The 17,925-nt window shown below is 47.0% G+C and overlaps 1 protein-coding gene across 2 annotated transcripts in view; it reads left to right on the forward strand.

The window, feature by feature from the left end:
• Nucleotides 1-17,925, forward strand: part of PLEKHG2 (pleckstrin homology and RhoGEF domain containing G2) — a 124,988-nt gene that overhangs the window by 71,222 nt on the left and 35,841 nt on the right. Inside the window, exons 6-9 of one of the 2 annotated variants that reach the window (XM_033956059.1) lie at nucleotides 10,954-10,998; nucleotides 14,250-14,400; nucleotides 14,695-14,826; nucleotides 15,686-15,868. In XM_033956059.1, the coding sequence (XP_033811950.1) occupies nucleotides 10,954-10,998; nucleotides 14,250-14,400; nucleotides 14,695-14,826; nucleotides 15,686-15,868 (511 nt within the window). Of the gene's footprint in view, nucleotides 1-10,951; nucleotides 10,999-14,249; nucleotides 14,401-14,694; nucleotides 14,827-15,685; nucleotides 15,869-17,925 lie in introns of both variants that reach the window. The other variant, XM_033956058.1, reaches the window with a different exon arrangement.

The raw sequence follows: 17,925 nt of genomic DNA on the forward strand, positions 1-17,925 counted from the left end.
TAAAAACTGCTAGCGCAGTTTAATAGAAGAGGGAGTTAGTTTTTTTAATCCATAGGTAGTCTTCAATATCCAGCTGGTGGCGTTTTTTGGCAGCTAAGCCGATAGTGGGCTCTGAGCTTGGTGCTTGTCCAGTGTGGAGCTTTCATTGATGTTTAAAAAGAATTGCTGGTTATCCTTCCTCCTGAAGAAGCGATGGGAGAATCGCGTACAGTGTTGAGGAAGACTGTGGATATTGAAGACTACCTATGGATTTAAAAAACTATATCACATGGATTATTGGTTTATGATTTTGGATTTTGAGTTTGAACATTGGGGAGAATGTTAAGCACGCTTGAGGATTTGCAGTACACTTCCCCCTCCGTATTCACGGGGGTTAGGGGCTGCAGCCAGCCGCGAATATTAAAAAACACGTGAATAATATTTGGGCCGATTCTGCCCCTAACCCTCGCTTTCCCGGCCTATTTAAGCCTGAACGCCCCCCCTTAAGCCTTACCTGGTGGTCTAGTGGGTTTTTAGGCAGAGTCGAATCTTCCCCCGCTCCCTGCCCCGTGCAGTTCGCTCACAGGAAGTGGCTGCCTTGAGCTCCCGTAGTCTCTCGAGCCATTTCCTGTGAGCGATCTGCACGGGGCAGGAGCCTGGAAGACGCTCCTGCCCCCCGAAAACCTGCAAGACCACCAGATATGGCTTAAAGGGGGGCTTACAGGGCTTAAAACAGCCTGAAAAATGAAAATGAATTTTGTGGTTTAAAACTGCGAATAAGTGAATACGGAGGGGGAAGTGTATTGTGAGCGACGGCCGGAGTAGACTCTTAGCTGTTAAAGATAAGTAACCCTTCACTATAGATACTTTTTTGCTCATCTTTAAAAAAAAAAAAAAATCAGGCTAATGGCAGGCAGGAAGGGTGCTGTGATGTTTTAAAGCCTGAGCTGGTAAAGTCCATGGCTCTTATACCTGAAGCTTTTTGGCTTTCACTGAGCACTTTCATTTGATTTAGATATATTTTTTATGCTAGATTTAATAATACATATGTTACTATTAATTCTCTATGGTGAAGAAAATAGTATGTACTTTTGAGAATTAACAATTTCGAGTCTTTTACTCCTACCATTTTATTGAGTATTTTTTTTATGTATCATGTATTTACATTCTATTTTTGTTAATTATAAAGCATTTTGATGTTTGTTGTGGGAAATAAGAACATAAGAAGTTGCCTCCGCTGAGGCAGACCAGAGGTCCATCTCGCCCAGCGGTCCGCTCTCGCGGAGGCCCATCAGGCCCACTGCCTGAACAGTGGTCTCTGACTAATTTTATAAATTACCTCTAATCCTATCCCTATATTCAATTTTGTCAAATGGAATAGAATGGTGGGTGATGGATCCTGTCGGCATGCTCTTCCTGAAAGACCAGTGTAGAACAATTTGATATTACACCTGATAGAAATTAGTAGAGGTGCTAGGCTATCCCTTGACCGTTCCTTCTATCCCCTTTTCTGGGCTCCAGCCGTAGTCCACTCACTACTCCCAACCTCCCGAGGGCCTGCTTCTCTGGGGGCCTTGCCATTGTGCACCTGCCCAACCTTGTAAAAAAGGAACATAATAATAGACTTACTGGGTCAGACCAATGGTCCATCAAGCCCAGTAGTCCGTTCTCACGGTGGCCAATCCAGGTCCCTAGTACCTGGCCAAAACTCAAGGAGTAGCAACATTCCATTCAGAATCCAAAAGAACAGCAAGATTCCGGAATCCCAAAGAGTAACCAAAGCTTCCAGAATCTGAAGTAGTAACAACATTCCATGCATACCGATCCAGGGCAAGCAGTGGCTTCTCTCCCATATCTTTCTCAATAACAGACTATGGACTTTTCCTCCAGGAACTTGTCCAAACCTTTCTTAAAACCAGCTACGCTATCCGCTCTTACCACATCCTCTGTTAAGAGCAGAAAATATATTTTATTTTTCCTTGTTCTCCTTATTCTTCATCTTTCGTCCTAATCAACAGTGCTTCTTTTTTCTTTTTCCTCAACTTAAATTTGTAAAACCGCTTTGAGCGTTCCCATCGTAAGGCGGTATATCGAGCCCTCTGTGTACAATAAACAATAAACCAGTGTCCCCACACACCTTTTCAAGCAGGCATGCGCGGATGGCGTCGTGATGATGTCACGTGCATGTGTGACATCATCATGGCGACGTCCATGCAAGCACGGAGACCCTCCAGCCCCGAGTTTAGTGTGCTGCGGCTTGAAAAGGTGCGCGGGGACTGTAAGTGGTCAGCTGGCGCCTCTCCTCGCCAGCATCTCGCGGCACACCCGGAATCTTGCCATGGCACACTAGTGTGCCGCCGCACACCGTTTGCCATACCCTGCAATAAACAATCAATACCCCGGAAGGGAAGGGAGACCCCCCCCCCCCCCAGCACCGCACCACCCTAGGGTCTCTTTTACTGTCCCCTTTTCATTCTTGCTGGAGTGAGGGATGTGATGAGTGACAAGGCGTCTTACTTATGCCATTCCATCGGTGTCCCCAAACGCCTTTGGTTTTCTGGGGATTTTAACTACACATTTTTGGCACTGTGAATGCAGTCAGAAATGCTCTTTCTTGTATGTTTCATTGCACATCTGGGTTTGATTCTTTCTGCTCTCTGTCATACTTTTCAAACTTTCCTCTTCGTTCTACTCTTTACACATACGGATTTTATTTTCACTTTAACGTCAGCCTACTTCATGTTTTCATTTTGTCTGGTGTCGACCTGTTTCTGATGGCCAACACAAATGACAGGCCAGCATGTAGTATTACAGAAGGGCATTGAAAAACTGGGGGGGGGGGGGGGAAACACTTTTATGGGTAAAACAGATTTAAGCACAGAAACAGCCTCTTACAAAACAGATTGGGCCATATATATATGTGAAGTTATGTGCACACCACCTGCATGTGCACAGATTTTCCAATTTGAATGCAGGCATTCCTTGTCCGGAGGAGGGTTAAAGGGCACTTCTGTAACTGAGCATGTGTAAGTGCACAGAATAGTGGCACTAACATGGGCAAGTAAATTACGCACTGTTCTCTAACGTGGAATTTAAGTGCTTTAGCACAGGGGTGTACAAGTAGGAAGAGCACGGCAAGGGCAATTTGCACATCTAATTAATATAATACAAGTTTTGTTTTTAAAGCTGTTCTTAAGTTCGATTTGTATGTAACTCAGAACTTGTAGATTTTAAAGATTTTTGCTGCTTACCTCTGCTCCCAGCTGACAAAGGGCCAACTGTCCCTAGTAGTGTTCCCTCTAAGGCAGGGGTGTCCAACCTGCGGCCCGAGGGCTGCATGCAGCCCCGTGAAGTATTTTGTGCGGCCCCGGTCAAGGGCGATGCAGTGTTTTCCTCTGCTGCCCCCGGGTGTTTACCGTCAGGTTCCCTCCTCTGTCTTGCTGCAGCGTTTGCGCATTTGTGCGGCCCCAGAAACATCCTTTTTCGGCCAATGCGGCCCAGGGAAGCCAAAAGGTTGGACATCCCTGCTCTAAGGTACAACATTCACAACCACACACTGTTCTTAGGGAAAGATTCACTAAACTTTGCGAGCCTTCTCCGACCCCGACCCGATTCACTAAACTTCCGGCTGATCCGCACACCGCTTCCGATCCGCACGTGCAAATGAGGGGAAATGGCATGCCAAAGTAAGAAAGGAACCAACGAAGGAACACCGATTCCCAAAAGAAGCGAGGCTGCTGAGGACCAGTCGCTCACGTCCATTGCCGACTGTCCTGCTCTCTGCCGCCCTGAAATCCCAGCCTGAAACCATCAAAATAAAATACATCTCCATTGTGCAAAAAGCGCCCTGCTCTCTGCTGCCCTGCCTCTCTTCTGCCCTGAATCTCTTCAAGCCCGTGTTTTTAACCCGCGGTTTTAAAGCGGGGCTGCGCTACCCCGTGTTCTGCTAGTTGTTCCAGTCTGGCTGCATAGCGTGTCCTGCTATGATTCTCTTGGGGCCAGCGAGTGCAGCTGCCCCCACCCCTTCTGTTTGACCTCAAGCTTTTGTGAAGAGCAAGCGCATGCGCGGATCGCATCTCCAGGCAGAGAGGATGGTCTGCGCATGCGTCTGGATCGCCTGTGGGCGTGTGTCCGATCATATCGTTTGCATGGGGACTCTTTAGTGAATCGGTCGCCCGGCAAGACTCGGACACGGATCGCCCACGGATCGGAGAGGTGAGTTTAGTGAATCTAGGCCATAATGTAGCCTTGCATCATTCCTGAGTCTGTTACAGGAGAAGTGTAGGAGTCTGTGCCACTGGAAATACTGCTCAGTGAACTCAAATGAAGCTGCACCCACGTTCTTTCTGCCGGGCCAATATTGCAACATCTAACGGCTTGAGTTTTTAGTGTCTGTTGGGTTCTATTGTGGTACTTTTCCTCTATATATTTTAATTGCCTGTAAAGTAAGGCAGGACGTTTGTACCGATTAAATAGAAGATGTAAATGTGTGCAGATAAGGGGGTCATTTTCCAAAGGAAGACAGGCGCTTTGAATAGCTGGCTCTAATGCAGCCCGTAGCTTTAAAACTGCTGAGCATCATGGTCTGAAAACTTACAGTTCTCTCTTCCTGGAGGCCAGCTGATGGGCCACTAAGCCTGGGGACTTTCTCTTCCTCTTACACTTCATTGGAAGTAAGTCAGTTAGGGGCGTAAGAGCACAAGGAAAGCTATGTTGTGTCAAACTAACATCCATCAAGCTCAGCAGGGTCAGTGCATGACTTGTCACAAGCAATGACATCATAAGGGGGGATATGGACCACACCAGGCGCCATTTTAGTGGGGGCGCCCGCACCTTTCCGCCCCTCCACCCCCACACCATACAAGTGCTGTCCCTTCCCTCCATCCCAGAGCCTCTTTAAAAATCTTCACCAGCGAAAGCAACTTCTCCAGCCAGCTGGCCTGGCTGGCCTCTGAAATCACTTCCGGGTCATGGGACTAGGAAGTGACACGAGAGGGGAAGTCAGTGCTGGCGCGAGCAGCTTCTCTGGCCTGCTGCTTGCGCCAGCACTGACTTCCCCCTCTCATGTCACTTCCTAGTCCCATGACCAGGAAGTGATTTCAGAGGGCAGCCAAGCCAGCGCCAGCAACTGGCTGGAGAAATTGCTTTCGCTGGTGAAGATTTAAAGAGATACAGGGGGAGGAAGGGAGGTCATGAGTGGGGTGGGGGGGACAGCACTTCCCCGGGCACCCACTGCCTCGGGTGCCACCTACCCTCGCTGGTCACAAGTACCCCAGCAGATCCCAAATTTCCCTGAAGCAGACTGTGCAGTGCAGGGAGCCCAAGGAGAAAGGGGTCACTTACGAGCCGGCCCGTATCTTACCTGTGCTTGGGGGTTCTTCACTTGGAATACTGTGTCCAACATTGGTCTCCCAACCTAAAGAAGGATATAAAACTGTTGGAGAGGGTGCAGAGACGAGCAACGAAGTTAATAAGAGGTATGGAGAACTTGGAATATGAGGAACGACTCAAGAAACTGGGACTGTTCTCCCTTGAGAAGAGGAGGCTGCGAGGGGACATGATCGAGACGTTCAAAATGCTGAAAGGCATCGATAAAATAGAGCAGGAAAATAAATTATTTACATTGTCCAACGCGACACGGACAAGAGGACATGGTTTGAAGCTAAGAGGGGACAAGTCCAGGACAAATGTCAGGAAGTACTGTTTTACGCAGCGAGTGGTAGACACCTGGAATGCTCTCCCCAAAGGAGGTTATTAAGGAATCCACTGTGCTGGGATTCAAAGGCAAATTAGATGCACATCTCCTTATGAGAGGCATAGAGGGATATGGGTGACTAAAACTACATCAGGTGTATACCTGACTGGGCCTCCGCATGTGCGGATCGCCGGACTCGATGGACCATGGGTCTGATCCGGAGATGGCAGTTCTTATGTTCATCTGAACGTCTGCCATCCGCCCCCAGAGCTTTCTGGGTCCTCTCTGCTTCTCTGTAGGGTGTGTGCGCAGTGATTTACTGCCTCTGGCTGCATGAAGCACTCGTGGGGATTTCTGCTTAAGTACTTACAAATCCCCTTTCCTCTCGTTCTGCTTCCTTTGCTTTCTGTCTCTTGTCCTTTTGTCTCTTCCCCCCCCCCCCCCCTCTGAATTAGATTCAAGAAATGTTCTTGGCCTGACAATCTGCGTGAAATTACATAAAAAGAGGATCATTTCGCAGGCATTTCTGGAGTTCAAGCAGCGCTTTATCTGGAAACATGCCTTTAAAAAAAAATAATAAAACTGCCTCTGACAGCGGCATAGCTAGAAGTCTCTCCCACCTCCTTCTCCTGCCTCCCTCTCCCCCCCCCCCCCCGGCCGCCCGCTGCCCATTGCAATATTACCTCTGCTGGCGGGGATGCCAAGCCCTGTCAGCTGATGACATCTCCCATCTGGGTCATGCCTGCAACAGCACTTAATTCACTCAGGCGTGCTTTGGCTGTTAACTCCAGCTGTCCCATACGTGCTCAGACCTGAACTATGCAGGCATTATAACGGGATCTGTTTATACCTTCTCAGTGCTATGCTTTATATGTATATACAAGAGGTGCTTGGGATTTAAAATTGGCTTTATTTAGTTCAAACCAACAGTAACACAGATCAACTAACAATCTTAAGTAAGGTCGGATTAAAGAAGTACTGTATGTAGAAACTTACAATCTCTGAGTCTCAGTAAGATGTTATGCTTAATGTTTCCACACAGTTTAACTACACATTTACTCTATAGTAGAGAATGGCACGGGGCCAAATTTTTCCCCGTCCCCGCAGGAACGCAATTTAACCCATCCTGTCCCCATGAGTTTTGTCCCTGTCCCTGCCCCATTTCTATAAGCTCTGCCTTAACCGCCCCAGCCTCGAACCCTTATGATTTTTGAGGCTTGTGCAGATGAGGACAGAACTTGCAGGAATGGGGGCAGGGACAGGAAAAGAACTTGCGGGGATGGGACGGGAAAATGAGCTCCCGCGGGGACGGGGAAGTCTGGTCGAGACTACCCCTTGGTTAGTGGATAGACTTGAACTTTGCTAGTTGCTGTCAGGCAAAAAAGAGTCTGATTTAAAACAGAATTTTGCTGTAGCAGCATTTCTGATGTTAGCTCAGTCTGAATAGAAATTCTGCACGGGAAGAGATTGCTGTTTCCCTCCTTCCAGGCAAGTCATCCTTCTCCAAGGCACATCTTTCCAGTCCCTCTGCAGGGCTGAAAGCCACCAATTCTGTCTCACCTTCTGGCATGTCCTCACTCTCTCATTCTGGCTCTCACTCATACTTAGCTCTCTCACATTCTCATTTTCATTCCTTCGAATGTCCAAGAAATCCATTGTTCTATAAGATTTGCCTCTATAGCCGTTAATAGTAAGTCCTGTCATTGGCTGTTGACAGGCTGACATGGAAGTAATGGAGCTTGGCAATTCATGAATGGTCCAGCTTATGGAGGATTATGTCATGGCAATCGGTCCTATAATGCAAAGGCCTAGTCAGTTTAAGACAATCGCAACCCATTCTCTGCCGATGGAGGCACGCACGAAGTTCAAACTAGGATGTCTCTGCTTCAAAGTACTAAATGGGCTAACCCCTAAATACATCACAGACCTCTTCTCATTCCCAACCAACAGACACGAAAGAAAAACACACCTGAAATTTGTCTCCCCACCGGCCAGAGGATGCAAATATAAAAGATATCATCAACAACTGCTATCGTATCAAGCAGCAACATGGGGTAAAGACCCAGAAAAACTAATTGCACACACGAACAATTATGGAGAATTTAGGAAACACCTAAAAACTTACCTGTTCCTGAAATACCTAGACAACGAACCAGGCCATCAACCCCCCTTGTAACATCATCATATACCAGAACTTGTAAAATGTTAACCCTAACCCTACACACAAACTGTTGGTACTATTATTAATGATGACATTATCAGATGCACACTGTTATTCTCTTCAATTCGTTGTATGTACAGCTCTATTCATTGTATCTACAGCTATTATTTATTGTATTTACAGTTTCTATTTAATGTAAACCGCCTAGAAGTCGCAAGATTGCTGGCGGAAAAAGTTATTATTATTATTATTATTCTCTGATAGGCCCTTCAAAGGGGAGTCTCGGTTCTACCCAACCCCGCCCCATTTCACCCAAGTCATACCCTATCAGGCCTCAATGTGTTCTCGTGCTCAGAGCCACAGGGCATCTGTGCATACGCAGGTGTGCCATGATGACATCACATGCATGTGCGTGACATCACCGCGTTTCATCCACGCATGCGCAGGTGCTTTCCCAACGCTGTCCCGAGCTGGGAGCTTTTCAAAACCCAGACAAAGTGCCAGGTTTTGAAAGGCCATCAAGATGCCCAAACATGTCCGCTAAAAAGGGGACATGTCTGGGTAAATCCGGACCTCTGGTAACCCTAGTCTCAGCAGACCTGCCCTCTGACTACCTTCACGGGTGAGCATAAATGTCCCAGATCATCATGACCTAAATGACTTTCCACCACAGCTTTTCTGTCCCATGATCTCACCTAGAATAAACAATCCAGCTCCACATTGCAATGTTTTTCAGTATACCAGCTTGGATCAATAATGCTGGCAGCTTAATTCTCTTAAAAAAAATACAGTTCAGGCCTGGTCTGGACAGCTATGTAGCAAAGCCTAAGTTTAACCTAACTTCCTTATAGCCTACAGGCTATCCCATGACTAGCCTTAATATTTCCCTCCCTCTTTTATATTCAAAATTGGAAACATTGAGGATATAAAGTTAAAAGGGGATAGATTCCGTCAAACGTAAGGAGGTTCTTCTTCACCCAGAGAGTGATAGAAAACTGGAATGCTCTTCCAGAGGCTGTTATAGGGGAAAACACCCTCCAGGGAGTCAAGACAAAGTTAGACAACTTCCTGCTGAACCAGAACGTATGCAGGTAGGGCTAGTCTCAGGGCACTGGTCTTTGACCTTAGGGCCGCCACGTGAGCAGACTGCTGGGCACGACTGCTGACCACTGGTCTGACCCAGCAGCGGCAATTCTTATGTTCTTATAACAATATAATACAAGATAAACACGCCTGAATGAATTAAGTGCTGCTGCAGGTGTGACTCAGACAACATGAAGGCAGAAGGGTCCCAAGCCAAAAGTGAGAGGGCCCAGTTCCCCGAGGACCTAAGTCACTGCTTCCTGATGTATGTATAAAAGTGTTTGTATAAGCCCTGTATATATAAGAACGTAAGAACATAAGAATTGCTGCTGTTGGGTCAGACCAGTGGTCCATCTTGCCCAGCAGTCCACTCACGCGGCGGCCCCCAGTGCTCTAAATGAGTCCAGCCTCACCTGCGTACGTCCCAGTTTAGCAGGAACTTCTCCAGCTTAGTCTTGAAACCCTGGAGGGTGTTTTCCCCTACAACAGACTCCGGAAGAGCGTTCCAGCTCAACACCACTCTCTGGGTGAAGAAGAACTTCCTTACGTTTGTACGGAATCTATCCCCTTTCAACTTTAGAGAGTGCCCTCTCGTTCTCTCTATCTTGGAGAGGATGAACAGTCTGTCTTGATCTATTAAGTCTATTCCCTTCAGTATTTTTGAATGTTTCGATCAAGTCCCCTCTCAGTCTCCTCTTTTCGAGGGAGAAGAGGCCCAGTTTTTCTAATCTTTCACTGTACGGCAATTCCTCCAGCCCCTTAACCATTTTAGTCGCTCTTCTCTGGACCCTTTCGAGTAGTACCGTGTCATATAAGGAAGTTCTTCTTCACCCAGAGAGTGGTAGAAATCTGGGACGCTCTTCCGGAGGCTGTTATAGGGGAAAACACCCTCCAGGGATTCAAGACAAAGTTAGACAAGTTCCTGCTGAACCAGAATGTACGCAGTTAGGGCTAGTCTCAGTTAGGGCACTGGTCTTTGACCTAAGGGCCACCGCGGGAGCGGACTGCTGGGAATGATGGACCACTGGTCTGACCCAGCAGTGGCAATTTTTATGTTCTTATGTGCTTAATTTTTTGATTTACATTTGGCATTTTCCAATCTTCTTACAAAAAAAGAAGATATTGAGTTCACAGGGTTTTTTTTCTCCTCCTCATGAACAGAGCGCCTGGTTACAAAGGCCCTACCACGTCTTTCAAAGTTAGGCGCCATTTTAAGAATTGTACCTAGCTGCACTTAGCCGCCACTAAGTGTCTCTAACTTAGACACTGGTATATTAGGCCATGGTTTTCTTGGCCTAAAATAACGATGCCTAACTCTTTCTATGTCCAAACTCTGCTCACCATGCCTACTTTTCGGGTAGGCATGGGTAGGGGCATATGCGTCGGAAAGGGGGAGGCCACAGGGGCCAAGGCCACCTCCCCAAGTTTTCAGTCACCGATTGTTGCCCGCCTTCCCTTCTCCTGGTGTTATGATTTTAAATCTTTGGGCAGCCGCTGCGCAGCGTTAAACAGCAGGACCGCCCCGGAACCCTTCATTCTACTTCCGGGGGGGCAGGCCTACTCGTGGACGCTGCGTGGCGGCTACCCGAAGATTTAAAACTATGGCATCAGGAGCAGGCGGGTGGGGGACTCGGGAGCTGCCGGGAGGTCATGCGCTAGGGTAGAGCTCTTGGGGCCCCCCCCCCAAACAAAGCAGCCTATAGGTAGGGGTGGTTTTTAATGGTGCTGTTACGACAGCGCTGACTGAACCAATTAAAAAATGAAGGCCCTCTTTTACTAAACCGCGTCTTGGGGTGCAGCGTTGGAGGGTAAGTCAGGCGCCTGTATCGGCAGGGTGGAACTAGATGAGCCTGGGGGCGGGACAGGGCATGGAAACATTCTTCTAGATGCCTTTTTATGAAATGAATTCCTCTCTGTCCATCACTCTACTTTAGTCAGTTTCTTTCTCTCTCTCTCTCTCTCTCCTTTCATACTGACTGATCTCTTTGAGCTTTCTATTCCCTCCTTCCTAATGCGTTCTCTCTTCCTTGCAGAGCGAGGAGTTTGACATTTACACCCTCTACTGCATGAATTACCCCAAGTAAGTATGAAACCAAGTTTTACTTTTCATTGAAGCGGGTCAACAGGAGGGCTGGGCACTGCAAGCCTTGCTGAACCAAGAGGATTTTTGATTTTATTTAACCAGGGAGAGGGAAAGGAGTGGAAAACCAAATTACAGTCCCATGAGGGAATGAATCGGGTCACGTACTCCAGCTTTCTGGACCTCACTGCCGCTTCCAGAATCCTCAGGCTTTCTGTGTATAGACATACACACGTTCCTCTTAATTCTAAAAAGTCGTGCACCCACATTTTTTTGATTTCAAATATTTTTATTGAAAATGTTTTGAACAGGAAATACAGATACAGTACACGCCAGTGCATTTGGGTGCGCAATTTACAGAATAAGGTCATCAATAAGGGGCCATGATTGGCCTTCTTTAGTGCTCATAGGCATCAATTAGCAGTTCAGCGCATAACTGCCCTTACCAGGGGAATGCTCAAAAGATCCACGGTACAGGGAAATCTACTGCGAATCCAGTGTTGAACAATCAGTGCGGCATGCTCAGAATAATGAGCACGCAAATTCATTCCTTGTCAAAACTGCGGTAGTAATTTGCTGCTCATCACTCTGGGCTAACTTTTCTGTCAGTGCCTGAGCACTGATTGTCTCAGGCGCTGACAGAAAATTAAAAAACAAACAAACCACAAAAATAGCAGCTGGATGCAGGGGATGGGGGGGGGAGAGGTCCAAGACCTGGGAGGGTTCAGCTGCAGGTGGCCCCTATCATTGGGCGGCCCTGGGTATTTTGGCAGGCTTGCGGATAGTGTAGCTGGTTTTAAGAAAGGTTTGGACAAGTTCCTGGAGGAAAAGTCCATAGTCTGTTATTGAGAAAGACGTGGGGGAAGCCACTTCTTGCCCTGGATCGGTAGCATGGAATGTTGCTACTCTTTGGGTTTTGGCCAGATACTAGTGACCTGGATTGGCCACCGTGAAAACGGGCTACTGGACTTGATGGACCATTGGTCCGACCAGAAAGGCTATTCTTGTGTTCTTAATTTTGCTAAAGATAGAACAGCTATTTACGCAGTCCTCTTTTACTGGTTAACTTAACTGGTTAAGTACCGACTCTGCCCCAAGAGCATCCATTGAATGGTGACAGGTCAAAAGCGCGCGCCGACAAAGGCGCGCCAAGACAACTGAGTGCAAGGCGGAAGCCTGCGCTGAAGAAAAACAGTGTTTTAAGGGGCTCCGACGGGGGATGTGGGGGGGAACCTCCTCACTTTACTGAATACAGATTGCGCCGGCGTTGTGGGGGGTTTGGGGGGTTGTAACCCCCCACATTATACTGAAAACTTCACTTTTTCCCTAAAAAACAGGGAAAAAGTTAACCCCCACAACACTGCACAACACCGGCGCGATCTGTATTCAGTAAAGTGGAGGGGTTCCCCACCAACACCCCCCCCCCCCCGTCGGAGCCCCGTAAAACACTGTTTTTCTTTGGCGCGGGCTTCCACCTTGCGCTCAGTTGTCTCGGCGCACCTTTGTCGGTGCGCGCTTTTGACTATGAACCCATTGAATAGCCAGTTTCAGTTAAGAACATAAGAACATAAGCAGTGCCTCCGCCGGGTCAGACCATAGGTCCATCCTGCCCAGCAGTCCGCTCCCGCGGCGGCCCAAACAGGTCACGACCTGTCCAAATCACCAGAAGGGGCCCCCATGCCACCTTGGTTTCCTATTGAGTCCTATCTTCCCATCAAAGTCCTAGCCCTCCGGTCTTGCACATGCACGACCTGGTCGGGTTTCTATACTTATTTTCTGGTTAGCTTTCTCAGTATCCCACGATCCCTTTATCCCTCAGGAATCCGTCCAGTCTCTGTTTGAATCCTTGTATCGTACTCTGCCCAATCACGTCCTCCGGTAGCGCATTCCAAGTGTCCACGACCCTTTGGGTGAAAAAAAACTTCCTTGCATTCGTTTTGAACCTATCTCCCTTCAGTTTCTCCGAATGCCCCCTCGTACCTGTTGTCCCCTTCAGCCTGAAGAATCTGTCCCTATCCACCCTCTCTATGCCCCTCATGATCTTGAAGGTCTCTATCATATCACCCCTGAGCCTCCTTTTTTCCAGAGAGAAGAGCCCCAGCCTATCCAACCTCTCGGCATATGGGCAGTGTTCCAGCCCTCTTACCAGTTTCGTTGCTCTCCTTTGGACTCTCTCGAGTACCGCCATGTCCTTCTTGAGGTACGGCGACCAATATTGAACGCAATATTCCAGATGCGGACGCACCATCGCTCGATACAGTGGCAAGATGACTTCCCTCGTCCTGGTTGTTATGCCTGGTTGTTATGGTGGCTACTGCTGATTTTCAATGACACTCTGGATGGGTGTCACTGAATATTAGTGGATAGCCCCGTGAAGGTGAAATAACTGGAAAGGAACCTCTCCTGGCTAAATTGCTGCGAATATTGATTCCAATGTTTGGGGGGAAAAAAAAACACCCAATGTAAATGAAACAAAGCACAGGAAACCTTATAAAATGGATATTTTTGGCATGAGATCAGCCAGTCCTCATTTGCTAAAAATCAGCACCACAGGCTGTAGTGGCCCCAACTCTGCTATTGCTGTGGAGCTGACACCATTGAGAAGATGCTGACTGGAGAATGACACGGGGACAAATTTCTCCCCATCCCCGCAGGAACTCATTTTCCTGTCCCTGCGAGTTCTTTTCCTAACCCTTCCCCCATTCCTGCAAGCTCCATTCTCGTCTGCACAAGCCTCAAACACTTTAAAATCATAAGTAGCAACATTCTAGAGCTCAGATTGTGATGTCGTAATGCCTCATTCCACCAATGCGTAAGCTCCGTCCTCATCTGCACAAGCCTCAAACACTTTAAAATCATAAGTAGCAACATTCTAGAGCTCAGATTGTGATGTCGTAATGCCTCATTCCACCAATGCGTAAGCTCCGTCCTCATCTGCCCAAGCCTCAAACACTTTAAAATCATAAGTGTTCGAGGCTTGTGTGATTAAAGCAGAGCTTACAGGAATGGGGAAGGGACAGTAAAAAAAACCCCAAAAACCTCACGGGGAAGGGACAGGGAAATTGAATTCCTGCAGGGACGGGGAAAAATTGGTCCCCGTGTCATTCTTTAATGCTGACTTTAGCAGCAGTAGGGAACTTCCAAGGCTTGCTACTGCTCTACCTTCAAGGCTATGATTTCAAGGTCCTGTAACCTCTTCACTAGTTACAGTGGTTTTGTGGTCTCACTCCTTTCTCTCCGTGTTCTCCCAGCTCTGTATCTGTTCTTCATGACTGCATGAAAAGCGAAGTCCTTGCCAAATTCTTCCGTGAGAGACAGGCAATGTTATCACACTCCCTCCCGCTGGAGACCTACCTTCTGAAACCTGTACAGAGAATCCTGAAGTACCACCTCCTGCTACAGGTGAGGGAGGTGGGAGAAATGGCGGAGGGGGGGGGGTCTTCATTCTGCCAGGCAGGGATTGGGGGAGTTTTGGGGAGTCTCCCTGCTGCACGGGAGAGAGGTGAGAGGAGTGCCAAGGAGTCTCCCTACTTCAAAATGAAGGATATGGGCCAAGAACCAATGAGTTTCACTGCTATTGGACTCCTTCCTTTTGTGCAAAGAATCCTCAACTCCCATGTCAAGTTCCCTACCAGCTTCCAGAGGAAATTCTTATTTTCCCTGCCCTAAATCTTGCTCTTTCCCTGCTTTCTGTAGGAGTTGGCCAAGCACTTTGACAAGAATAGCCATGGCTATGAGACAGTGGAAGAAGCAATTATTACCATGACAGCGGTTGCCTGGTACATCAATGATATGAAAAGAAAGCAAGAGCATGCCATCAGATTACAGGTACAGACTAACTCTGTATCACTGTTCAAAGAGCAAGAACAGGCATCTCCAATTTTATTGTATTGTATTGTGTCTTGATGGTACAGGCCAAGCATGTTCTACCTCATGGTGGCTGTTGATGGTACAGGCCAGACACATCCTCCTTCATAGTGGTGTAAGGCCAACGTTTATATGCACAGGCTAGCAGCGGCCTTTCCGGGGGGAACTCCACTTCCAATTATATGTGGACACTGTATTGTCAGACCCTGTCTGATATTAGGAAGGGAATACAAAAGTGGGGGCTCATCCAGGCTATGAACCCGGGACCTCTCGCACCCAAGGCGATCCCAGATTCTACCACTTCAGTGGCCAGTAGTGGTAAGGGCTAGGCACATCCTACCTCATGTCTGGCTGATGGTGAGAACATTTCGGCACCTCCTCATACAGGGTTTGAAACTGAATGGGACACGGCCGCAGCACTTGGGAGGACCGGAACAGGTTGATTCAGTTCTGGTTTTGCACCATTAAATGCAGGGAGTTAATTTTTATTTATTTATTTTAAAGGTTTGAATACCGCTTAAGCTCTAAGCTGTTTCCAAGTAGCAAACATTCATAAAATTAAAATGACATCAAACCACCATTATCTACATTTAACATCTTGTCTACATACAACATACATTATTTTCTGCAGCCTACAAGCAGTTGTGGCTCTGATTTGACAAGGAACAAGGAGGCCTACATTTTAAGGCCTGAACTTCATCCTCCTGTAGAAGATTACAGCTTTCCTTTCCTGTGCTCAGGATTTAGGCTTACACATTCTCTAATGTTCCTGGACTTTGGACAATCCCCTAAGGCTGTTTTGGTTCTTTTACCCCTGTAGGAGATCCAGAGTTTGCTGGTGAGCTGGAAGGGCCCAGACCTCTCTGCCTTCGGGGAGCTGGTCCTGGAGGGGATGCTGCGTGTGCAGCGAGTGAAGAAGGAGCGGGCTTTCTTCCTTTTCAGCAAAATGCTACTGATCGCCAAGAAACGAGGAGACCAATTTGTCTACAAAACACACATCTTTGTAAGCTGCCCCTGTTTCCTTTGTTGTGGGGCCTAGAGTGGTAGATGGCTCCCTCTGCTGTTCGAGTGCTTGATTTGAAGCTCTGATGCAGGGGGTTTGGCTAATATCTCTCAGGGTGGACACCTTCCCCCTCATAACCAGTCACCTAAATGTAAACATCATTTGCATGCTTACTTTGATAATACTGCCTTATATAAAATAATACGGGGCTGTTTTTCAAAAAAGAAAAATGCCCAAAAAGTGGCATAAAGGGGCAGATAGACAGGTTTGTTTTTTTTGTCAGACCCTTCCAATTTGCTATTTTCGAAACATATTCTAAACAGATATATATGCTGTTCATCAGTAGTTTGTCCAAATCTCAAGAGGGTGTGGTATGGGCGGGACTTATGACTCAGATGTTTTTCTTTGTTCAAATTAAGGGAGTGCAAATGATTTCATACTTCTGTGTCCACAAATAATGAAATTTCACTCTAGATCACAGAAAAAATATACAGCAATACATATATTGAAATAAGGACATTTCTTAAAAATGAGTGGATAAAGTGCCCAGACCTACCACCAATGTGCTCAATAGATTCAAGCAAAGGCAGCAACGGGACCGTCATAGCACTTTGCAGGTCCTATACCGCCAGGAAGGTGATGAAACACCCATAAAATTGGTACTTACCTTAATATGCTGGAAAATAAAACCTTATTGCATCCAGTGGTCTCAGATCCTAGTTTCTGCTACTCGTAGACGAACCCCTCAAGGGTTTGGCATTATTGGGAAGCAGGTTTTGATTGTTTTGCATTATTTATGATCACAAGGGGTTCGTCTTAAGAGTAGCAGAAACGAACCCCTTGTGATCATAAATAATGCAAAACAATCAAAACCTGCTTCCCAATAACGCCAAACCCTTGAGGGGTTCGTCTACGAGTAGCAGAAACTAGGATCTGAGACCACTGGATGCAATAAGGTTTTATTTTCCAGCCTATTAAGATAAGCACCAATTCTTATGGTGTTTCATTACCTTCCTAGTGGTGTGCTATGATGGACAAAGTGCCGGGTTTTGAAAAGTCATCCGGATCCCTTGCACATGCTCATTTTGTGCACATGAACTATGCATACACAAGGAGAGCGGGCATTGGCGCCTGGAAAGCATGTCGCCAACTTCTTTGCACTGGGTGAGGTTCAGGTTGCAGAGCTCTTCAGCTGGCAGGGTTAGAGCATCCCCTCTAGCAAAGGTAAAATCTCTAACTGGGGGAGGGGGGAAGCAGAGTGGAATGGGTGTTTCTCTCAGTCCATCCTGGGCCCCCCCTAAAAAAAAAGTAGCCTGCTGACTATGCCTCCAGTATGCCTGTTTGCAATAGTATTGTATAAGTACACTTATTCATGTAAATGTTCCCATAGAATAGACTTACTACTGGTCTTTTTCGGGTGTCTAAATGGTGCTGCCCTTTTGGAGAATTCCCTCTTTTATGTCCTAATACTTCAGGGGTGGACAGATCATCTAGGGAAAATCCCCCCCCCCCCAAACCCTTGGGCTAGTGAAGGTCTCCGCAGAAAGGGTGGCCTGGGGAAAATGTGTCTAGATATTTAAGATCAGAGGGAAAAGTTATGACTATCAACAGATTAGCGAATGTACATTATGCTAATATGAGAACATATATAACAGGGCTGCCCAAGTCCGGTCCTCGAGATCTACTGGCAGGCCAGGTTTTCAGGATATCCACAATGAATATGCATGAGAGAGATTTGCCTGCACTGCCTTCTTGGTATGCATGTTCATTGTAGATATCCTGAAAACCTGGCCCGCCAGTAGATCTCGAGGACTGGACTTGGGCAGCCCTGATCTATAATATCAGTTTATTGTGGAATAATTCAACAGGACAGCTGAGGTTGCGTACTGATTATAAAAATTTAAGACTATTCAAAACAACTCTGCGGAGGAATTCTCTTTATTGACCTAGGATCTTGATTGAAGACGTTTTAGATATGTAAGAGGAGCAGAGGTATTTATAACCTTCGCCTTAAAGAATTTTAACGTATGGTAAATTGCACAAAGGTTATGTTCTAT

The sequence above is a fragment of the Geotrypetes seraphini genome, chromosome 8 (genome assembly GCF_902459505.1).
Source record: "Geotrypetes seraphini chromosome 8, aGeoSer1.1, whole genome shotgun sequence".
Lineage (NCBI taxonomy): Eukaryota > Metazoa > Chordata > Amphibia > Gymnophiona > Dermophiidae > Geotrypetes > Geotrypetes seraphini.